This window comes from Dendrobium catenatum, unplaced genomic scaffold, assembly GCF_001605985.2.
Source record: "Dendrobium catenatum unplaced genomic scaffold, ASM160598v2 fragScaff_scaffold_733, whole genome shotgun sequence".
NCBI classification, from domain to species: Eukaryota; Viridiplantae; Streptophyta; class Magnoliopsida; order Asparagales; family Orchidaceae; genus Dendrobium; species Dendrobium catenatum.
The window spans coordinates 907,789-932,644 of record NW_021319195.1 but is presented as its reverse complement, the minus strand read 5'-3'; the positions used below and the strand labels follow the sequence as shown (position 1 = coordinate 932,644).

At 32.6% G+C, this 24,856-nt stretch overlaps 2 protein-coding genes across 2 annotated transcripts; both read left to right on the top strand.

Moving 5' to 3' along the window:
• Positions 1 to 722: 722 nt before the first annotated feature.
• On the top strand, positions 723 to 11,088 carry LOC110102369 (zinc finger CCCH domain-containing protein 12). Its single transcript, XM_020830694.2, has 6 exons — positions 723 to 1,162; positions 1,262 to 1,294; positions 6,218 to 6,334; positions 6,462 to 6,749; positions 7,668 to 7,934; positions 10,794 to 11,088. Exons 1-6 carry the CDS (start codon positions 866 to 868, stop codon positions 10,953 to 10,955), a joined length of 1,164 nt encoding a protein of 387 aa, XP_020686353.1. The 5' UTR covers positions 723 to 865; the 3' UTR covers positions 10,956 to 11,088.
• A 3,676-nt stretch (positions 11,089 to 14,764) lies between these two features.
• Positions 14,765 to 23,240, top strand: LOC110102371 (succinate dehydrogenase [ubiquinone] iron-sulfur subunit 1, mitochondrial). Its single transcript, XM_020830697.2, has 2 exons — positions 14,765 to 15,438; positions 22,789 to 23,240. The coding sequence occupies exons 1-2, from the start codon at positions 14,765 to 14,767 to the stop codon at positions 22,958 to 22,960; spliced, it is 846 nt and encodes a 281-aa protein (XP_020686356.1). The 3' UTR covers positions 22,961 to 23,240.
• The last annotated feature ends 1,616 nt before the right edge of the window (positions 23,241 to 24,856 follow it).

Sequence of the window (24,856 nt, the reverse complement as noted above, 5' to 3'; positions counted from 1 at the left end):
TTAATCACTCATTATCGCTAGCTTACATCATCATTTGAAGAGAAATGTGACATAATACTCTCCTCCCTCTCCTAAATGATCAATTCTCTCTCTCTCTCTCTCTCTCTCTCTCTCTCTCTCTCTCTCCTTATTTCTATACATTTATCACTATTTTGAGCTGTAAGTTTCACTCTCTCTAACTTACTAATATTGGGGAGAATGAAAATGGGAAGATATTTCATCCTGAATGTAAGTGATATTTTTTAATATTATATGCCTATCATTTTATTTATATACATAATATTATGCTATTTATATATCTAATGTCTAAAATTTTAATATTATATGTCTATCACTTATAAAACAAATACGAGTGCATGAAATGAAATGTTAAATTTAAATGTGGGTGATAAGAATAAAATATAAGAATGATATATTTGATATTAAAATTTATATGAGTGGTAGGAATGTAATATTAAAATTTTGGGTGTTAGATATGTAAATATCATAAATAAAGTGATATATATGTAAATCATCCTATTTTTATATGTTATTTAAAATTTGAGGGGTAAAAAAGTAAATAAAAACAATTGTGTTAGATCTATAGCTAAAAAAGATTTGACTGTTATGACTTATGAGTGTGAATCTGTTAAAGGTTTTTAGAAAATCATATAAGATATCAAAATTTAAATATATAAATAAAAATTAAATACCGCTAAAAGGAATTTAATTTCTTCGGTCGTGGCTGAGGTTCAGCGGCTCCGTTTCCTCTTTTGGCTATGTCTTCGCGTCTTTCTCTTCTCAGTCTTCGCTCTGTAGCATCCTTTCTTATATCGGCCGCATCTCTTCATAGTTTCTTTACCTTCTGCCATGTAAAGATCGAGGAATGGGGCTATACGAAGAGCCAGACTCTAATTTGGAGAGCCAGCTTGGTTTCGAATCACCCTCCTTCTTTGCTGCGGCGGAGAAGGACATCAACCATGGGATTGATGCCCTAAAGCTTGAAGGGAATTCGCGAATGGGGCTTCCGGCGGCAGGCGATGCCGACGTTGATTTGGGCGAGGGAGTTAAGTACCCGATTCGGCTTTCCGAGCCCGACTGCGCTTTCTACCTCAGGACTGGATGCTGCAAGTTTGGGTTTTGCTGTCGGTTCAACCACCCTCGGGAGAAAAGGGTGGTTCAGGTTGCTTCTTTTTCTCTTTTTTATCTTTTGGGATTTTTGAATTTTTATTATCGCCTGCATTTTTGTTTGAATTTGAGATATGTTTTGGGTTCTTTGCAGGGCTGGAATAGAATTTCGACGAAGGAATTCAAGGTGAGGTTTTGCTTTTTTTTGAACTTTTTAATGCAGGATTGGGTGATTTGAAGGGGGTTCCAGTTTTGAAGTTGTGGTTTTGCATGTAATGTGCTATGCTGTATTGCATGATATATTTTTATAGAAGCTTTTGTTTGAAGTCTTCTGATTTGATCAAAATGGAGAACAGGCTTCTAATCTTATCCTGGAATTTCCTCAACTACTGTTTTTGCTCATGCTGGCATTTTCTTTCATTATATCCTCGTGTAAAATGCTAATCTGTAGCATTTAGTGATTACAAAGATCAGTATTGCATGATGAATCTTAATTTTGTTTTTTTATTTGTTTGTAATGATTTTTTTTTAAACATGCAATTTGAGAACACAGAGCCACTAAATAATCAATATATAGAAATGAAACATAAACCATTATCTAACACGAATATATATACATACATCATGATTGTTTACATCCAAAATATCTATATACAATAATCACGGCTTCTCAATATATTTAACAAAATACATTTATCCATGATTACAAAAAATTATCTATGATAGTAAAAGGGTACCTCTAATAGCAAAACCACAATCTCACTCTATTGGGCCCTTACCCTTACCTGAAATATGTAAATATAATGAAATATAAAAAAACAACCCAATTGGTTAAAAGAAACCTACAACTACATTCAATGTAAGGAAATAGAACAATATGTATGATATTAGTTATTAGATCATGAAAATTAAGAAAGTGTTGAATAAGTTAATTTCTACCCTACTCATGTTAGTCATGTATGTGTATGATTTATAGTACAATTATGATCAAGATTATCATTTTAAAATCATACACTGTGGGGTATCAATCATATCAAAATTATTCTAAGTAATTTATATCATCATATATATAAATAAGCAAGATAGGAATTGATACGTCATGCAAAAATTATCTTGATCGGGCACGAATCTCAAGGCAAAAGCTAGTTGAAAACTTCAAAAATTAATTTTGGGAGCACCCGAACTCCGATTTCAGTGAGCTTTATTCCTGGACGCAACAGGAATTATGACTACTCATGTCATATCATATGGTGTTTTTGGTGTACCAATCATGGTAAATTAGCTATAGTGTTATATCATATCATATACGTAAGAATAGTCAGGTGACATAGTACATGGGAGTTGCATCCCCCAACCCGTAGACATTCAAAATCATATCACATTCATTTATATGTCTCATCACGTATTGAGTTTACACAATTAACCCATATTTATAGAAAAAGTTCATTGGTCCACCCTCCTGCGCATAATATCATATATCTACTATCCTGAATTATATAGTAGCCAATATTTTTTGCATACACAGATTTAATATCATGCATAACATTGTAAGCATTTAATATCATGCTCAATACTCAGCTTATTGTATCATTTCAAGTGCATATAAAATTTACATATGCATAAATACAGTGAAATTTATAGGATCATTCAGTATGTTCATTTCTACATATATAACTACAACAAAATGAAATATTATATCATATATGCATGTCATCCGTCTGCTATATATCTGATGTGATTAATATTTATTAATTTTTTAGTTTATTTATCTTACTCAACTCAAGAAATATGCTTCAAAATATAGAAATACACGGTGAAAATTTAATATGATCATGCCAACATGTGCAAAATGCATAGAACTATAACATATTAAAAGTTGCATGGTAAAAGTTTGTTAAAAATTGATATATTGAATTTTTTATAAATTCTAACTAAATTAAAATATAAAATAAGAAAATAAATTTTTTTAAAAAAATTTTATAAAATAAGAAAATCATTAAAATTAGAGTAGGGTAACAATAACTTACCTCAAAAAGAACAATTTTGCTACTAGCTCGTCTGACGAAAATGGCTCTAAGATATCAAAATCCTTGCTTTATCTCTCCCCACTCTCTTTTTCTTTCTAATCACCCCTTCTCCTTAATGTTTGAGAAAGGATGAAAATGAAATAGCAAAGTGAATTTCTTTAGTGGGATGAGATATTTAAGGAAAAAGGCCAAGGGTAGATTTGTAATTATACCAATTGATTAATTTTAAGCACAAAATTTATATAAATCTTTTTATATCTACAAATTCAAAGCGCACAAGTTCAATCAGTTTGTAAAATAGAGACCAGACGGTTTCAAAAAGCTCACTTATATTGATATATATCAATTTCTTAAAGTTGAATTAGAAACTTTTTGTTTTCATATTTAGAATGCTCTTAAAATAAAAAAAAAAAATTCTAATTAGAGTACAACATTATTTATGGTCGGACAAAGATGCTTTGCAAATCAGACTTATAGTGACTCTAGAAATATTATTTGAAAGTTATGGGTCAAAATATTCCTTATAGAATTTTATGGGTTCGTACCTTTGTTTCTTTATCAAACATTTTTATAATCTTTCAAAAACTAAAATAACTTTGAAAATATATTTTAATAGATTTTTTTGAGCATCATATCAATTAATTTATATAAATATTTTTAAAAATAATACACGAATGAGAATCTCGTGGTTGTGTCATCATCAAAATTGAACTTGCGGGCATTATAGCCATGTAGTTTGTTAAGAATTTAACATTGCCTTTGGGACTATTGGGGCAGAAAAATTTTATTAGTGAGCACGTTGATCGAGCAATTTTATTCTGGTATTCTTGCATCATTTGAGTTGATACTCACAACTGTTGTATTTGGGAAACTTTGAGATGCCTATGGTTGTGTTTTGTAATTTTTTATTTTGTTCTGCTGATAGTGATAGGTACTGCTTGATTCCTCCCCCCCCCCCCCCCCCAAAAAAAAAAAAAAAGTTTAACGTTTCTAAAATAAGTATAAACTTGTCTAACTTGCCTAATTTGATATACTACATGGCATATTGTTATTGATTGCCTTTCCTTACATTTCTATTTTGTTTATAGATTATCAAAGAAAGGGATAAAGGCTTTCCGAAAGTATATAGCTTTGTTTATTATGAGATTCATGCCATGTTAAGTACAGTAGATTGTATGTCTTAAAACTTTGTGAAGATTATCTTTACACTTCATTAATCAGTATCTACAAGCTGCAGTATTGTGGCATTATATTCGATCAATTTAAATTACTCAACTTCAAGAAGGCTTGTTCTTGAATGCCATCATAAATTGACGGCTTTTATGACCATATAATTTGTGAAAATTTCTGCATGAACTCTTTCAGTTAAAAATTTCAACTTAGTTTATCTTATGTATTACTACAGAAAGTGTGTCATTCAATATTGAAATTCTATTTGCAAAATAACTAAGCCAACCTTGTGCTTTACCTGTATATGAAATACAAAATCATGCAAAATATCTTTTCATCATTATTTAAGATGTTTAAAATTATGTTAATCATCGTGGTGTCAAACTTATCAGTCATGCAATGAAATTGTGCCATGAATTGAAAGAGCAATGGAGCTGATTCTCATTTAATGAGAGAAAACAAAATGTTTTACCTGAAAAATAAAGTTGGTACATGTGGTTTGTTTACAGCTAGAGAAGGCATAATCTGTATGTAAGGATGAACTTTTTTCATCCTACTAAAAGAAAATTTTCTCCATTTATTTAAATCTTGATGTTATGACTATCAATTGCAAGATCAAAATTAGCCATTCTCAATTGCATTCTTAAAATTAGTTTCATGTATAAGTTCAATATATTTTGAGATCATTTGGATGTATCAATAGTTTTGTAATGGATGGTTTTGATTGCATGAAATGGTAATTCTGATTTCAAATTGTACCAACTTTCAAATGTGTTTGTGTCAAGTACATGGGTGGTTGATGATATTTATCCTCTTTTTTAAATTTGACTTTATATAATTTTAAACTCAAAAATTTCTACTGTGATGTTGGTAGACGATTTAATTTTGAGTCTTCCAACCATATTGTTTGTTATCGTCCACATGTATCTGCTAGAGGAGAATTTACTTGATCTCTATTTCTAAGCTGTAGCTTTGCTTGGACTGTCTTAACAAATAATGTTAACTGCGGCCACTGTTCTGCAAAACACATTCTTAATTGAAGATTTCATAGGTGTGGGTATTAGATAACAACATATTGTCCAGGATTTGCTCCACTGATGGTGATAGTTTTCCATGTTCTGCAAAGCCCTATATGGGATCCTGGTTGGGTACCCATGCTTTACTCGGACGGGCTTCGCTCACCCACGCCTATCCATGGTGATTTTCGGGATGCCATCCCCACCTATACTCGCCCACTTTCCATGCTTTTTGAACTCAATCTGCACGGATTGATGGCCTTGAGGCCCTTTGCTCTGATTGCAAAGATTCAAGCCGCATATCATAATTTATCGTAGTCGCAACATGGTTAAATGTTGCACACTACGTAGTGAGGATTGCAATAATATAAGATATACAATGATTAGCAATATAAATCGATTTATCCCCCGATATTGAGTACCCACCCATACTCACCCACAAGGCCATGGCGTACCCATATCCACCCATATCCATTGGGTATGGGTGGGTGTGAGTATGTGTACGCAATGTAGGGCTCTGATCTTCTGTCCTGTGAGAAATTTTTTTCAAATGGAAAAAGTTATCAGTTCTAAATTTGCAATATCTCAATAAGTACCTTTTTATAGATCTTTGATCATCAACAGTAAATTTGATACGTACTTGTTCGAGTTACTTATTTTTCTGAATGGTTTATGATTTTCTCTTTTTGTATAATTATCTTCTCTTTTACTGAACTTTTTCAGAATAGCATCACACCTTTTTCTAATGACTGCATGCTAATTTCGCTCATGTTAATGCAGTATTATTATGTTTAGAGTTTGATTTTTTTTTTTTCTGATCAGTTTACTTGGTTTATGCTCTCATTTTTTTTTTCTTTTGAAATTGATTGTTATTGAGTTGGCGTGTTCATCTTGCAGTTTTACTCGATGCCAGGAGGCTGCAGGTTTGGAGAAACTTGCAGATACAGTCACAGTAATGAAATTGCCGAAAGTGTTCCAGTAGAACTTAATAGCTTAGGCCTTCCTGTTCGGAAAGTAAGTCATTTGTAGTTAAATTTTTCCATAATATGATCAGCTGGTGAAATGAAACTCGTTTTGAAGTGGTTGCTGCTTTCCTAACATTTATATATTTTTTCTTCTCATTTGTTCTTTACTCTTGCAGGGAGAGAGAGTATGCTCATATTACATGCGAACTGGTATATGTAAATATCACAGTAGCTGTAAATTCCATCACCCAGAACTATCAGACATCGATGGACTACATGTTTTCGAATGCCACAGTGCTAGCTCTCTCCAAAATACAATTTGGCCTTCGCCTATGCCTGTGGAATCTCCAACCTTGCTGACAGCTTCCAATAACTCTAGTTTAAATTTAGATATTTCACAACCTTGCATGCCAGCCATGTCTTCGGAATGGCTAAATCTATATAAGGATCAAGTTAGATCGCAGGTAATTCAGTAATAAAATATTGTCTTCCATGTAGTACTGATAGATCTTGCAGGTCTTTAATGGTTCCTTTTGGTTTTCAGAGTCTGAGACTCTATGTAATTATTTGTTTCTTTGAAGCTTTTTTTTTTCGTGCTGTTTCTCTATATATCTTGGAGGGCATGGTTATAGGCAATTTTTTTGTTTTCTGGGTTTCCTCTTTCTGTGAATGTAATGGATCGTTTCAAGTAATAAATCTGGGTATCGTTTGTGATTTTTTTTTTCTCTCGCATTTTTAGTTGTTCCCTATTAGTTTCATAAATACTTGATGACATGGTATTTTTTATTTGTAATGAAGGTATATTTGAACAAACAGCAGTGCTACATATGTAACACAATCAAATTAAACTTAATCTGTCAAAGTTATTTTAAAGAATATTAGAAAATCTCTTAGGATACTAATTATCAACTGCTGTAGGTTGTCAAAATTCTTGATTAACTTTGAGGAAATAAATTGTGGGAGAATATCATCTGTTAAACAGCACTGTAAATTTATCTAACTTGCCAGACTTAGGCTTCATTTGGAACGGCTTTTTTTATTTCTTCTTAAATAGTTTTCTAGTAAAAAAATTAAAATTATTGTACTATAAAGCAGTTTAAAGAAGCAGTAAGAAGTCGTCCCAAATGAAGCCTTAGTGTCATGGGTTAATGCTAGCGACTATATTTGTTCTGTTTGTGGCAATTTTTTTTGAATCTTGCAGCTTGCTAGGAATCATTTTATTTATTGCATCAGAAGTTTTAATCTGTTGATAATTCTTCTTGCTAAATTTGTTTCTTTTAGTTTCTGATATATATTTATTTCGTCCACATCATCAAGAAATTCTTTACTAAGTGGAAAATTTGAATGTTGAGGTCTGATTATTATATACATTATTTTGGTAGGATTCTAGTTTACCCTCTTTGTCAAAAAAGACCAACTCCCATCCCTCAGCTGTAGACCAAAATGGATTTTCAAAGCTAGAGGATTCCCCTATGCAGCAAAAGGAAGTAGTTGATAATAGCAAGGAATCTGGCGAATCACAGTCTCAAAATGGAATTAGATACGAGGCTTTCAGACTAGCATTTCCATGGTGGCAGAGTCATTCAAAGGACCATCTTCCAGAATTTGAAGGATGCCTTCTTAGTCCTATAGGGCTGCCCCAAAGACCCGTAAGTGTTCTTCTCCTGATCAGACTTTTTTTCTGTGATTTTTTTTTAAAGTTTGTTACAGAGGATTTTTGTGTGGCGTGTAATCCCCGCATCTTGAAATAGAATTTCGTGGAAGTGCTTATATAGAAGAGCCATTCTTTATTTTTAGTATAGATAGATAGTTTTGAGCTTTATTGCCTGTCACAAAATTTGTGAGGATGGAGAGATTTTTATGCATTAACTATGCACAAATATCTCACACAGAGGTAAAAGAGCTAAGATAAATTAATCTAATAGGTAAATAGAGATTATAAAAGTTCACTCTTTCCCTCTATTGGAGAAGACATGATTACAACGTTTAGAGCAGTAGTTTGATCTCATGTGGTAGCTGAGAATGTTGAGTGTTGAAGGTGATCAAATGATGTCAGTCGGGCATTGGGGGCAGGATGATGACAATCGAACTCTAATAGTCTATAACGGCAGTCGGGCAATAGCAATTAGATGAAGACAATAGGATGACGATGAATGAAATATAATTGTCGGGTGATGACAGTTGCTAGAGATGGTTGTTGGCAATAGATGTAGGGTAGAGCTCGAGAGATCTTTATACCTCCAAGCTCTCTCTAATATTAAGTTCAAGTCTCGTTCATGTGAAAAATTGAAGTGTATTTATAGTGTTTGAAAGTGTCATTTGTTAAATATGATCAAAATCCAAAACATTTCATTGGACGCTCCGTGTTGATTCCTTTCATTATAGACCGTTCCTTTAGTTTTTAAGTATCTTAATAGCCTCGAAATTGAGTAATCTTATGCTCATTGGATTCCTTTCATCGAGATGCTCATTTTGACTTTACGTATGCATAAATATAAGATCATTTGGTTCTTTAATAAAATATTCAAAATTTCTAACCACACCTTAAGTGTTTAATTTGGGCTCATTTCAACTCAAATATGACCACTCTGTCTCATTGGGTTCTTTGTCAACACATTCAATTTAACTATAAGTTTGTTGAAATCAGAGTTTGGATTGCCCATAATTTGATTGTGAAAGTTTTCAATTTGAATACTACATCGAGATTTGTGTTTGAACAAATGAATTTTATGATGATATATCATTTCTTCATCTCCCTATTTTTGAGCATCGAAGTTGTGTCATTTGAAAATTATATTAAGACTTTGAAAAAAATTGGATGCAAATGTACAATTTTGAAAATAATATAAGACACGACCACTCCCTTTATATCATCGTGGATCTCTTGTAAAAGCCATGAACTAAATAAATTCTCTTAAATTGTAATTTCACCGTTATTTGAAGTTGATGCATTAGTTGCAGTGAAAATTATGGAAAAAATTTGGTTTAAACCCAAATTTGCTTAAATTGGTTGTAGAGGATTTGTTGGACCTAAAAGTGGCTAAATCCAGTAAAACAATGTTGAAAAATAGCCATAATTGTTGGTGACGAGTCCCTCTTGCGTGGGCGCACTGTTGTGTTAAATGTTTTTTAAAAATAAAAATGCAAAAAGAAAGTTTAGTGGATGGAGATCAACTGTTTTTAACATAATTTTTATGCCCCAGTCTTTGCATAGGTAATCCACTTTCAGTTCTTCTAGATCATGCCTTGTCAAATAATTGTTGACCTCACAATAGTTAATACTTGGCCGCTTATGCCTCCTTAAAACCTTAGTTGTTCATTTAGAGTAATGCGCATAAGAGAAAACACCTTGAGCCCAAGTGCTCTGAGGATAATCCCTTTTAATGAATATAAATGCAAAAATATATCTCCCCCCTGAAGTTTCTATTCCATTTATTCATCTTTGGTCTCTTCTCTCTAATTTTCTATTCTTTCTTATTGATTCCTAAACCCTCATATTGTCCTCGTTAGTAAAAAAAAAAACATTAGTAGCATTCTAAGGATTGCTTCTAATGATGATGTAAAACCTTAGGGCTCTTCAAAAGGCTATCTCCTTCTATCATCATTCCCTAAAGATTTTTTATTTCCATAGGAAAAGGTAGCGTGGTCTCTATGCTAATTTAGGCTTCGTTTGGAAAGACTTTTTTGCTGCTTTTTAAAGCTGCTTTCTAGTATAAAAGTTTTAATTTTCGTACTAAAAAATTACTTTAAGAAGCAAGTAAAAAGCCGTTCCAAACAAAGCCTTATAAAACTTTAAATGATTGATAAACAATTTTACCTCAAACTCGAGAGCCATTCAAGCAAGCAATCTGGGCCCACTTATAGTTTCCATGAACTATTTGTATTGTATTAGAGAATGTTCGGCTTACTATTTTCTCTCAAGTATTTTGATATTTGTTTTCTTAGGCTTATTTATGGACAGTTTTCTTGTTGTTTTCTAAAGTAATTTTTTAGTACAAAAAACTTTTAAACTAAAATTTTTTAGACTAAGTTAAGTGTTACAGAGATGAGGATGCTTAGGTGGATGAGTGGCTTTACCCTTAGAAATAGGATATGAAATGAGCATATACGTGAAAAGGTTGGAGTAGCTCCAGTGGAAGATAAGATTAGAGAGAGTCTCCTTAGATTGTTTGGTCACATTAAACGGAGGCCTTCCGATGACCCTATTAGGAAAGTTGATGCATTAGATTTGACTTATGTTAAGAAAGATATAGGTAGACTTAAAAGACTTGGTTAGAAAATATTAGAAATTATCTTTCTTTATTAGATTTAAATGAGAATTTGACTTTTAGTAGGACACAATGATGAAAAAAGATTTATGTAGCCGACCCCACGTAGTGGGACAAAGGCTTAATGTTGTTGTTGTTGTATTAGTTATAATGCTAACAACTATATTCTTTAATATATTATAAACCTCAATTTTAAAGTTTTATTATTTCTTTTGATTTCTTTGCTTTGTCATGTATTAGGATCACCCAGTGTGCATCTATTATAGCCGTTTTGGGATTTGTAAGTATGGCCCAGCTTGCAAATTTGATCATCCGATGGATGAGAACACAGACCAATCTGTCACAATGTCTGCAGAAGACAAGATGGAAGGTGAAGTATCCCTCGTATCACAGACAACTTAAGCTCATCAATTAAGGCTTTGTTTGGGACGACTTTCTTGTTGCTTCTTAAAGCAACTTTTTAGTATAAAAATTAAAAACTTTTTACTAAAAAGCTACTTTAAGAAGCAGAAAAAAAGCCATCCCAAACGAAGCCTAAGAGTTACAAGCAGAAGGTAAGCAGAAATTATAGTTTGAAAGAAGAAGTTGCGAAGGGTTCATCAAGTCAATCAGGAGCTGAAGGTGTGCAGACTTCTAATTGGCTCAGTGCACCTTTATAAGTAATAGTTTCTTCTAATTCAACTGGCCTGCAATTAGTGCTGTTAATTGAGATTTTACTCAACTAATTAGGATTTGGAAGTTTTTTATTCGTGCTTGTTAAAGTTTACTTATTTAGTGTTTCCTGCGTAGACTGAAAACTTTTGGAACTTTAGATGAAAAGTTTAATGCTGGTTAAGTGTTTGATGAAATGAATTATATTTATCCTAATCATAATCATTTGATTCATGAGAATGTTGAGTACTTTTTTCTGAAGAGTTTCATTAGGAGGATTTGAACGGTGATCTGCTGTTCAATTAGTCATTATAAAAGATCTGCATCAACAGCAATTTGGTTGATTGACGTTAGGAATCATGTCTTGAAAAAAGAAAGTTTTTTTTTTTCCTGGGTTTCATTTCGTGTTTTTGGATGTAGTTGTAAATTAAATATTTTTAATTATTTTTAAAATATAATTTCTCATTTCATGCATTAAAATGTGCCCTTATTTGAGACATTTTTTTTTTATTGATTTGTAAAATTATTGTAGAAATCAACTTCTTAGTACATTTTTTTTTTGAAAACAATAAAAATGCAGTGGTCAAACAAAAAGGGAACATTTTTAAACTAAGTATCATTAAAAATTAAATTTTGTGATTAAGTATATTATAAAAAAAAGTTTAAAAATAGGCAAAGTCTTCTGTTTAACTGGTGACTTACTAGTCTAGTCAGTATTAAATAAAAACCAAAAAACAAAATAAAAAAAATAAGTACTGTAGCAAGTTGCCCATTAAGCAGATGACTTGCTACAGTATAATATTGACGGACAAATAAAAATATGTTATAGTAACGTAAGTTTGTGCATTTTATTCATCACTCATCTCAGCACGTAAAAAAAAAAAATTAAATAAAAACAAATTTTTGTTTGAGGAGAAAAATAAGGAGAAAAGACTATTGGCCATATTTATATGCACTTCAGCTTAGAGAATTTTATGAGTTCTACTATTTTTTTTAGATAACATGCGCAAGCACGAGAGAAGAGCTTGATGAAATATAAATGATGTTTATTTTTAAATTAAAAAAGGTTCTTAAATAATTTAATTAAAAATATATTAAGAAAATATCTTTTAGTATGTCAAATTTATTCACTTAGTATTGCTCCAGAATAAACTAGATTGTTCGAACTGTTATTTTATGAACTCCAGAATAAACTATATTGCTCATAAATAAGAAATTGAGCTATGCTGAGCGAATAAATTTGCTATAAAAAAAATATCATTTGAGTGTTTAGAGAGGAAAATGGACACGGTACATAGCGGTACACAACAAATGGGTGATGTGGCGTGCTCTAATTTTCCTCTGATCAGCATCCATACAGATTAATTTGTCTATATGGAGGGCTACATAAATCATGCGCAATGTGGCATATATTGCAGAAGCATATGATTGATAGACGATTGTGATCCTTAAGTGCGATGAAGATTTGTGATAGAGATATTTTATGGTGTTTAAAGAATCTATTTGGCGTAGTTTTAGCTCCGTATATGAAGTGGCCATGTGTAGTTAACTATTCAACGACTCTACGAGTTTGTGATGAGTGATATGATCTTGGTGGAGCTACCACAAACTTGTTGTAAAGTCTCTTATATGATTGATAGAGAATGACTTGAGTTGTTATTCTAGGAAGCATGATTGATTTGTGAATTGTTGTTGGACCAATCTATTCTTAACCATGATTATAATTGGATTGGCCAAGATAGCAATTTAGTTGAACCTAAATTTAAACAATTACACAAATAGATGGTTCTAATACAAAAATAATAGCATTTAAGTTTTTATCCCACTACGTGAGGTCGGCTACATGAATCATTTTTCTGCATTTTGTCCTATTAAGATGCAAATTCTTATATAAATATAATAAAAATGTCATTTCTAATATTTTTAAACTAAGTCTTTTTAGGTCTATCTCTATCTTTTTTAACATAGATAAAATCAAATACATATACTTTTCTAATTGGGTCATCAGAAGAACGATGTTTTTATGTGACAATACCATCTAAGGCGACTCTCTAATCTTAACTGCAACTGGGGCTACTCCAACCTTTTCATATATATACTCACTTTGCATTTTGTCTCTAAGAGTGAAGCCAATCATCCACCTAAGCATCCTCATCTAGCAACACTTGACTTAATTTTATGCTTATCTTTGAATGACCAACATTTTACGTCATAGCATCGTAGGTCTTGTCACCATCTTATAGGATTTCCCCTTAAGTTTTTGAGATATTTTTCTATCACATAATAGGCCTGATGCATTCCTCCACTACAAACCATCCAACATAAATTCTACTAATAATATCCCCATCTATTTCACCATCACACAACATAATTCAAAGAAGGTGAAGGACATGCAAACACGACATGTTTGATGCTAACTAAAAGTGTTATTAATAAGTTTTAGAGAAAAGGAAAAGCATGGCGCTTAGATTTGTGTGTCTCCTTCACCTTCTTTGAATCATCTTGCCTCATTAGCAATATGATTATATGACTCGAAACCAATTACATCAAAAATATCTAGATTCGAGCTCAACAGGCTTATAAATCAAGTACATAAAATCATAACTAGAAACTTCTCAACTTTATCTAAGATATCTAACATCATTTAAATGTTGCATACTAATAATCAAAATGAGCTTCTCGAAAAAAAAAAAAAAAAATCTATCAAGATTGACATCACTCAATTTTGAGTTTATTGAGGAGTTGAGACTAAAAAAAAGAAGAAATCAAATGTTCAAGGGGGTCTAATCAGACCATCTTATGTAGTGTTCATAAATTTTATAAAAATAACAAAAATATCCTTATTGAAATTTATAAATGAACTTTATTTCAACTCATTGAGGGGATTTATTTTTTATAATGAGAATGCCTAGATTTGAGAATTCAAAAGGTATACGCATATCATTCGACATTAGTATTGATAAATATTTATCTCCATTTTCACCTCCAACTAAATCTTATTATTGATTTGCATCAATGTTCGTTGTCATTCCACCATTGACGAATGTAAACAATTATCATCATTGTCATCCAACGCCAATTGTAGAGCAACATCAATGCACGCTATCTCCATTTTCTGACATCGACTATCGATCGTTGTTGATACTCGTTATAAACTAATTTTGATGGCCATTATCATCCATTACTTGATGCCTATTGGTGACTGATATTGATACTCACCATCAACCAAGTGGTGCCACTACTTACCAATGATGATGTATGAAACCCCTTGAATAAAAATAAACTAAATCTCTTAAAAATAATTCTTTAAAAAACGTGTAAATAAATAATATGAGTTATAAATTAGCTTCATAATAATTTAATTCTATTTTTTAGACGCTTGGTTTTCCACCTGGAACGTGTTCGACACACGACTGGTTAACGTGGGCCGGCATTACACCGCAGGCCTACAACACCGCATTACTAGTAAATACGAACTCTAACACGTCGCTAGCTATAAGGCTCCTTCTTCAACTTGGGCCCATTTTCTCCGTTTCTTTGTTCCCGATCCAACGGTCCCGATGGCTCTTCTCCGCCGTGTCGTCGCCGCCTCCGCCGCCATCCTACCGGAGCGCACCGCTTCTATCGCCATAGCAGCCCGCCTGGTTCCAACCCAGCGGAACTCTTCGCAGGCAGAACCGGTCTCACCGAAGCCAAAGAAGTTGAAGACGTTCTCGATCTACCGTTGGAATCCCGACAACCCAACGAAGCCGCAGCTGCATAACTTCGAGCTTGATCTCAGCGAGTGCGGGCCTATGGTTCTCGACGCGTTGATCAAGATCAAAAACGAGATGGATCCGAGCTTGACGTTCCGGCGATCGTGCCGCGAGGGCATCTGCGGGTCCTGTGCGATGAATATTGATGGGGATAATGGGCTGGCGTGTCTTACCAAGATCCGGTCGGAGAGCGGTACGGAAACGACGATCACGCCACTGCCGCACATGTTCGTTATTAAGGACCTTGTGGTGGACATGACCAATTTCTACGCGCAGTATAAGAGCGTGGAACCGTGGCTGAAGCGCAAGGATCCGCCTGAGGTACCGGGGAAGGAGAATCTTCAGAGCAAGAAGGATCGGGCTAAGCTGGATGGGATGTACGAGTGCATTCTCTGTGCTTGTTGTAGCACATCCTGCCCTAGCTACTGGTGGAACCCGGAGTCCTACCTTGGCCCTGCCGCCCTTCTACATGCCAACAGGTTATTTCCTTTTATTTCTCCCTTCTTAACATCCTTTACTGATGATTGTGATTTGATCCTTTTATCCGAATTGCTGATTATCGTAAAATTATGCCTGAATAAAAGGGGAAACAATGAATACTGTTATCTTTTGTATGCCCTCGTAGTTTCGTAGGAGTTAAAAATGATTTGCCTGGTTTTTGGTAATAGTTCTAATTGTACTATATTAATTAGATAGTGGTGGTTGAAAAAAGGTTGCTTTGTAATTTCGTTTAATGCATAAAGTGCATGATGTAGAGAAGAAATTGAGTTTGGGAAACGATAACTGATTATGCATTACGAAATGTACGTGCGGATGTTTTGTATTGTTAGGGGTCTGTAAGAGGAAAAAATAAAATCCTATGCGGTATATTTTTCTTTATTTTTATTTGAAAGAAATGATTTTGATGGAAATTAATATATTATTCTCCATATTGATGGATTTTAGAAAGCAACTCTATTACCAAAAGCTATATATCCGGAATCGATCTTTCTTGTGATGATTTTGTGATGTTCCTTTCTTTCAGTCGTGCGTGATTAATAGGCATTTTTTACTTTTCTTATAATTTATATGCGGAGGTCATAAATTGCAAAATCATTGAATTATCATGTGGTAGTTACCTCGCGTCTTATTAAGACATCTTTCTTAAGATTTCCATTAAATTTGTTCTTTCATGAATTTTTCCAGCAGCGTTCACTCTAAAACCAGATTATGTATTGGTTACAACTATCTCAAATCATTATGGGTAATCAAGGTTAAAAAGGTTTCTGTGCTCTAGAACCTTATTTCTTGCCTAGAATGGACTTTTATAGTAATAAAAACAAGTAGTATAGACTGCCGTAAGGTTAAAAATTTTAGTTATATTTTATAAATTATGATTGGTAAAAATATTTTATGACTAAAATGAATATTTAATTATTTTTTTATAAAAATTATAGTTTAAAGTTATGATTATACAATAAACATTCAAATGAGCGGAGAGACGGTCGAATATATTTCTTAAAGTAATACTTGAGAGTCAAATATAATCCTTTGTAAAAGAGAACAATCAAATTGAAAACATATTGTAAGGAACTTTTAGATTAACATCCTCATATGTTGGGATTCAATGGTGCTACAAGATTGATACTAGGATTTGACGCGGTGTGGGATCCATGCTCGGATTCGCCGCTGAGATTTCACTACGCTGCGGGATCGATGATCGGGAACGATGCTATGAATTATGTTTGGTAAAGTTTTCAGTTGTTGTTATTAGAGGACATTGCATATTGGCGGCTCTGTTCTTCTCTGTTGTATTACTATATGCCTTGTGAGGTCGTTGCTTTTTAGTCTCTGCTTTTTAGTCTCTGGTGTTCTTGTTGGCTATTGTGTGGAGATTATGTTCAAGGTGTCTGACTTCTATTTCTCATGGTCGTTGTGGCCCTTTTGGACTTTCAATCTTTTGGTTTGTAAGCCTCCTGCAAAGCCTCTTCCTTTGTGATTTTTGATGCTCAAGAGCTTCCTATTTCCAATTCCTCTACCTGTGCAACTTGGCCAAAAAAATTGATGCCCGTCTGTTTTGTAAACAATCATCTTTTCTTTCTTGGTATAGCATCACCATCAAAATATTCATCAAGTCCCTAATGGGTAAAACTTCATTTTGTTCTCTTCTCATTGGTATCATGCCTCACTAAACTTTTCATGGTATGCTGATTATTTTTCTCAATGAAGAGGAAATTGATTTGCATGTCAAAAACTTCTAGTTTCTATAGCAGTGAAGTTTTCATATGGTTGTCCTTCAATGTAAGAGTTCCAAATTTTCTTTAAACAAGCTAGCATCTTAGATATTATTTTCTTGGGTAGATCCTAAGCATGTGTTGATTCACTTCCATAACGAAGAAGATTATTGTCACATGTTCTTTGAAGGTATACTCTCATGCCATGAGACTTTTTAAATGGGTTTCACATTGATGTTGAAGAATCATATATGAATTCCATTTAAAATTTTGTTTTCTCATCTTCATCTTCATCTTGTTAACCATATGTTTTTATATTCTATTGCATTTGTTTAGGAATGTCGTTGCAAGTAGACACCGTTATTGCTCCATTTTATCAATCATCTTTCGCTTGGGCTTTGATGGGCTGCTATGTCACATATAACTTTTGATAAAAAAGATATGAATTAGAAATGAGATTGAAGGATATTAGCAATACGTAAAATTTAAAAATATACCTTCCTTTTCTGTGCCTTGTAAAACTTTCGGGAATGATATCTTTTTTTTCCCTTTACATCTTTTAAATTTAAGAAAGCTAATGTTGCTATACTTAAAAGTGAAACAAGAAAACTTTGAGTGGGGCTACCAACAAGATTAATGTATTTGTTCATAAATGTCCTTCTTTTGTTAATGTGGCGGATCAAAATATTAGATTGGTGGATCCTAGTATGGCTTTAAATGGGGTAAGGATTATCCTACGTTGAATGAAAGATTGTTCTGGTGGAAGTGTTGCAAGCTAATGATGTTGTGGTTGTTTCTTCTCTCTTTGGCTTGTGGGAGAAACTAAAAATCTATTCATTTTGGAGGAAATTTGGTTTTTGATGGTCATTTGGGTGATGATATTGCGTTTAATCTCTAGGATAAGGATATTTTTAACTTAGCTTTTGAAGAAATTTCATTGACGTGACTTCTAAAGACAACAAGTTGGCTAATGTGAAGAATGTGCTAGTGGTTGGCATTCGACCTTCATATATGATTCTACTGGTTTTGAACATTATGAAGATGCCTCTGTGCAATTTGATTTATTTAAAGCTTGTCTTTTAAATGTCTTATTCCTTTGGTTCTGCATGAATCTACTATAATGTCTCTCTTCCTTTTGTGTATCATCTTTTTTTCTTAATTATTGTTCATCCACATGAGTTGACTTAAAGAAATACTACTTGTGGAGGACCCTTTACCTTGTGATTTTTTTTTTCTAGAACCTTGACTTAAAATTTTGAGCCTAATGTTGGCTCTTCTCTAAAGAATGAACAGTTCGAAGGAGCATGTTGTGGCTAGCCCTAATTTTTAGGATGACCATAGCTAAAGATAAAATGTTAGAAGCTCTACGCTGTTCTGAATATTTTCTAAACTCTTAGGAGGTTTCATTGCATTAACATGATGAGTAGGACAATGGCTACTATGAAGACCGGCTTAATGATTACTGGACAGCTTGCTGAGGTTGTCATTGAAGGTTTATTTTTATTTTGTCTCTTAGCTTTCTCTCATTGTAGTTTTTCCTTAGTTTATGATTTAATGAAATAATTTTTCCTTTATGAAAAAATAATGTAATTCGGTTAGCATGGCTAACCCCTATTTGAGTTGACTGGCTAATCATAAGGGATCAATAGGATTAAAAAAAAGAAAAAAGGGATCAATAGGATTAAAATCAAGATTGGGTCAGTACTATGATCTAACCTTGATTGGGTTAACCTGCTATGCTAATGAATTAATATGGGCTAAGCCTTAAACTAGGTCAATGTGGGCAAATCCCAAGTGGGTCTACATCATTTGGTTAACCCAATTTGACTAAACTAGGTATTGGTCAGCAAGGGTATGCCTTGTTTTTGAAATTTCATCATATTTACGCAATACTTTAATGACTATAAAATTAATTTATATAATGATTCAATTCTTCTAATGCAAGCACTAAAAAAATGTCTTTCGGTGATTGCATTTTGTTATGACCTTTGGATGTTTCTAGTGGATTTTTACTTAAATTTAGCGCTTTATTTGAAATATAGAAAAATGCATAAGTAGTGGAGCTAAATTTCTATTGTTAATGTTGAATTATGAAAGTTGAGATTTTATTATTGTATTTATGAACTACTGTTAGGGATTATTTCTTTTTAAGCCTCATTATAGAGATAAAACTAAACATTCCTTAAGAGTTGAGGTATCAAATTGGTCCCTCAAAATAGTTGGAGATCATTTTGATCCCTCACAAAGAGTTGAAAGATCATTTTGATTTTTTTCTCTATTTTAACCACCCCCGGAAAAAAAAAAAAGTTGGAACATAAATATGCTATGTAGGTTGTGTTCTTACAAGAATATACTTTTTGTCTTTGAACTTTGTGTTGGATCTGATAATAACCTGTTGATGCTTTGAGTAGATTTTTTGTTCTTCAGGTTTAAGCTTATCGGTTGGATTATATGAAAGAGGAGAATGCTACATGTATGTAATTGAGTGGAATTTATACAGATTGAAATAATGATTCATCTTTACTTAATAAAGTTTATATGATTAAATATGGTCATTTATTTAAGGATATTTGTCTTGGTATTCCTGATTCATCATTGAGGTATTTTCTAAATTTAGAATTACATGTTGAGGATGTTGTTGGTCGTTTTAGAATATATTAGTCTATTGCAATGATTGAGCGCATGTATTTATGGTCAAGTTTGAAAAAAAATGTAGCACACATGTTTGCAATATAGGACTTTTTAGTTTTCTACGGGTAGAAAATATAATATATATAGGGATCAGGGATTTATACACCTCCGCCCAGTTTATATAAATCTTTAGAGGATGTTAGTATAAATTTTATATTAGGTTTACCATGAATATTAAAAAAACATATATCTATGTTTGTAGTGGCAGATATTTTTCTAAAATGATACATTTTATATGTTGTCATAAGATAGTTGATCTATCTTACATTGCTAACTATATTTTTCTAAAATGGTTTATCTAAAACAGTCATTTCTTATCAAGATGTATAACTCGTATTTATTTTTGAAAAATTCTTTGAAAAGAAAAGGGAAAGAACTTAATTTTTAGCTATTTATCACCAACAAATGGATAGTCAAACTGAAGTGGTTATTGAAAACTTAGAAGATATATTGTATTGTTCAAACTGAACGGGTTTGTGGAAGCTTGAGTTCTATCATGTTGTCTGATAAATGATTATGCATCCGGATGAGATTTGATATTACTTATGATTGGGTTTGCATACAAATCATCTGACAATAGGTCTATTAAAATGACTCCATTTGATATTCTCACCAAATGCAAACCTAGAGAACCTATACATCTTGTTGGCCCATCAATAAAATATAAGCCTTGTGTATTTGTATAATTATTTGCATAACATATGCATAATTTGCATGAGGATATTCTCATAAAATTGTATATTAATTGTGATAGTTAGAAGTTTTGTTCTGATTTAAAGGTTATGTAGATTTTAAAGCCTGTCATAGGGTTATGCCACATTTAAATCCATAAAAGGATTATTTTTGGAACCCTTATGAAGTTGAATGCAAGGAAGGTGAGATGATTTAAAATTGTACAACTCAATGGAACTAATGATACAAATAAGAAATTCTAGTATTAATTCATTTTTAGCGTATTGATTTGACCTTATTTTGTTAGCCAGTGTCAATTTTTGGATTCTACCCTCTTTTCATATCTTCCTGACTAGTTGATATCCATTCCTCTAATAGAAACTTCTATGCATCTTGTTCTTGAAGGTATTCTAGATGAGATTGTGTCTCTACTGATTTTGGATTTTAAAGATAAATTATTCACCGACCAGATATTATTAATTGTGATGATTCATGGCTTACTGTACAGGAGGCTCAGAATTTATATTCAAATTCGCTTGAGTTGAATTTGTCCAAACTAAGTATATTTGATAAAATTCTTTACATTTAACCTTGTCTGAAATATTGATATTCAATTTTTTTAATGTTTTCATATTTTTCAAAAATTCATTGATATTTATGATCAGCTCATTATCAGTTGGGCTTAAAGGCTACTATTGATTGTTTTTATCTGAAGAAAATGAGTTTTATTAATTAGTTGCGATTTGTGAATCCTCAATTTTTATTTATCAGCAAAAGTGAGTTGTTGTCCTAGGACGCCTTAACTTTTAGTAACTCGAAGGAGAGCTTTTGTTGAAAAAAAGTTATAAACCATAAGCGATTATGATGAATTCTTAGTCCACCAAAGGAAAAGGGATGTGCTTAGCTTTTGCATAAATTTCTTGAACCAGTCCTTTTTGAATTTTGATTTTTGAAAATTGTTGATCCTAATTTTTTCGTGCGCATGTTAAATCTACTTGTATCATCCATGAAGATGCTTATTCATTGTGATAGCGAATGTCTGTGTTGGATAATACCGAAATGAGTTCCTAGTCATACTTTTCTTAATAGTAAACATTTATAGAAATTCATCTGTACAGTGAAGGTCCGGTAGTTATCAATAGAAGATGCTTGGGAACTTTGATGATGGAAACAGATGGAAGCTCTGATATTTGAACGAAATGAGCATACCGAAATGAGTTCTGAGTTAGACTTTTCTTAATACTAAACATTTATAGAAATTCATGCATACATTGACGGTCTGGTAGTTAATCAATAGAAGATGCTTGAGAACTTTGATGATGGAAAGAGATGGAAGCTTTGATATTTGAACTAAATGAGCATATACGTGAAAATGTTGGAGTAGCTCCTATAGATAAGATTAAAGAGAGTCGTCTTAGATGGTTTGGTCACATAAAATAGCGGCCTTCCAATAACTCGATTAGGAAATTAAATGTATTGGATTTAGCTTATGTTAAGAAAGGTAGAGGTAGACCTAAAAATATTTGGTTAAAAAATATTAGAAATGACATTTCTTTATTAGATTTAGAGAATTTGACTCTTAACATGACACAATGGAGAAAAATGATTCATATAGCCGACCCCACATAGTGGGATAAAGGCTTGTTGTTGTTCTAATACAAATTTGATTAGGATGTGCTTTCGAATTATTAGATTTGCTTTGAAATGAGTGCAATATAATTTTGATTTGAGTTGCCATATATTGCACTAATTTCAAAACAAATTCAATAACTCCAAAACTAATCCCAATGAAATTTGATTTAGAATATCCTGAACCCAAGTTTTCTTCCCTAATTTCTTCATAATGCAGCTAGGTTTGCTGAAAATAATGGCACTCGGTATATTGTTTTGTCTGGCATGTCTTATTGTGAGTTTCAATTGTTTAAATTCTTTCATGTAGAAACTTTGTAACTGTTAAAATTAACAAAATATTCTCGACTATATATTGCTTAATTTATTAAGAATGAATTCATAAATAATCATCCCAATGCTGAAAAATGTCTGCTTGATCATCTCTCCTTTTTTTAGTTGTTTCTATTATGTACCTTTGTTATTACGCATCACTTTCAACAACCAAAAAGAATTAATTTCTGCGGCATATTAAAAAATGAAAAGTTTAAAAGATACCTTTAACAGTTAAATCAATTAAATTCAAATTACTTTTGATTCATATAGTATCTAAAACCATATTTTTTCTATTCTATATTACGTCAGGTGGATTCAAGACAGCCGTGACCAGTATACAAAGGAACGTCTGGATGCCATTAATGATGAATTTAAACTTTATCGGTGCCATACCATAAAGAACTGTGTACATGCATGCCCAAAGGGATTAAATCCTGCTAAGCAGATTGAATCAATCAAAAAGCTTCAACTTAAGCAGTAGCTGTTCTTTCTATGTTCTGTAGTGAGTACAATTCCTCCAATCAAAGCTGTATTTGAGCTCATTGCTCAGCAGCTCCTACTGAACAATTTTTGTTTTCAATAATCACTATTGACTGTAAACTCCTATATTTCCTGCCCTTAATCTTATTGTTTTGGGAAATAAAAGGCGTTTGTACTGTAATTTCTAATATGTGAGAAACCATTCTGTCACAGCTATGTTTGATGTTGTCTTATGAAATTTTGTGTGATATTGCATTATTTGAGAGCAAAGTTGAAATCGACTACTCGATTTATTTAGTAATAAATGTCTGATTATTGTCTTTATTAGTCTAGTTCCTTCTGTTGAAGATATGTTTCATGAATACTTATTTTTCATTAATTTTCGTTGGTGCATTGGGCTGCTGATGCACTGTTTAATCTGCTTCATCTGCTACTTAGTGTTTATTTTTTTTACGACTTTATTTTTCAGATAGCAATCATAATTCTATTTAATGATAACATGCTTTTTGGCTTCTGTTCAGGAGTTTTTGTGGCAATAAATAAGTTTTTATGGCTAAATCTATTGGTTTATGATAGTTGTAAGCCTACATTCCCCTAACATAATAGTTCCACATAGTTTCTACAGATAATTGTAGTCCCAAACCAATTCTAAGATGCTTCAAGTGCAGTTTTGTGGAGATGCCAAATTTTTTTTACTTTATGTATTCTGGCAAGTTCGAAATTACTAGATTATTACATGCGGAGTTCGGATGGGAGAACTGTCCAGATTTTGTGAGTGTACACAAAAAAGCGCAGTGTGCATAGTAATTACGCTTTTACTGTGCACACTCACAGGATCCGGACGCAGCTCCGGTCCGAACTTCGCACGTAATAATCTCTCCTAGAATAGGAATGGAATGGACCAATTGCATCTTAAGAAGCTCCCTATTTCATATGGAAAAGAAATAGGGAACAGGAAAGTGAAATACTGCAGCAGATCTAAGTTATTTTTATGAGGAATTCTTTATAAGACTTCTATCCTGACTGTAACAAAGCCATTCAAATAGAGTGCCTTAAATTTTGCTAGATTATTCTTTTGTCTTGCAGAGGCTTCCTGTTTAAGCTAAGTGGCCAATCATAACTATTAGCTAACATCTCTCTATGCATTTTGAAGGGTATTTTAGAAAAGTTATGGGTTGAAGCCTTGAAGGTATTGGGAGTTGATTACTAGGATGATGATTCTGAGACTTGATTGAATTTGTTAGATTGGACTTCCTTATTCACCCTCTTTATTTTAGTTTGTTTTGGGTCATATGACAAACTCTTCCACATTAATGTAATTGTTGGCAATTTTATGAATTTGGTGAGAAAGAGCCAAAATTTTCCTTGTTTTGGTGCTCGCATTAATGCAAGCTATGGCTTTGCTTAATGTAGAGCCTTGATCTTGGTTTTCTCCTTAATAAATCTAAAGGATAAACTTGTGAAAATATTCATTCTTACCTTATATGGGGAGGATTGGGCATTTTAAGCTTTTTCTATATAAGCTCATAAATTGGTTACAAGATAATGGTAGAAATTTTAAGACGTAATACTACTATATTGGACAACCGAGTAATTCATCGAGAGTTGAATTATTCGGGGTTGTAAGAAATACCTTATAAAGAATGGCCTTGTAAACTCTTATGAAAAGCTATGTGGCCTTCAAACTATTGATAGGATTAGCGAGATTGGTGGTGCTTTAAAATTTTTCTTATTGTGACATCTCAAACTTTTAAGGAAATGTTTCTTTCAAGATATTGAGTGTTATAATATTGGATGCTCTTCTTGTTATAATTGTCATTTGAATGGAGTTGGCAATGTCCACTTTTTTTTTAAGAATGCGTAGATTTATGATAAAAGGATGGGCGACATTTTTACT

Bases quoted from the DNA above. Each gene is read 5' to 3' on its own strand.
- LOC110102369 (XM_020830694.2), top strand. From the start codon at position 866: ATGGGGCTATACGAAGAGCCAGACTCTAATTTGGAGAGCCAGCTTGGT. The intron at 1,163-1,261 runs GTTGCTTCTTTT...GGTTCTTTGCAG, and splicing joins GGGAGAAAAGGGTGGTTCAG to GGCTGGAATAGAATTTCGAC. The intron at 1,295-6,217 runs GTGAGGTTTTGC...TTCATCTTGCAG, and splicing joins TTTCGACGAAGGAATTCAAG to TTTTACTCGATGCCAGGAGG.
- LOC110102371 (XM_020830697.2), top strand. From the start codon at position 14,765: ATGGCTCTTCTCCGCCGTGTCGTCGCCGCCTCCGCCGCCATCCTACCG. The intron at 15,439-22,788 runs GTTATTTCCTTT...ATATTACGTCAG, and splicing joins GCCCTTCTACATGCCAACAG to GTGGATTCAAGACAGCCGTG.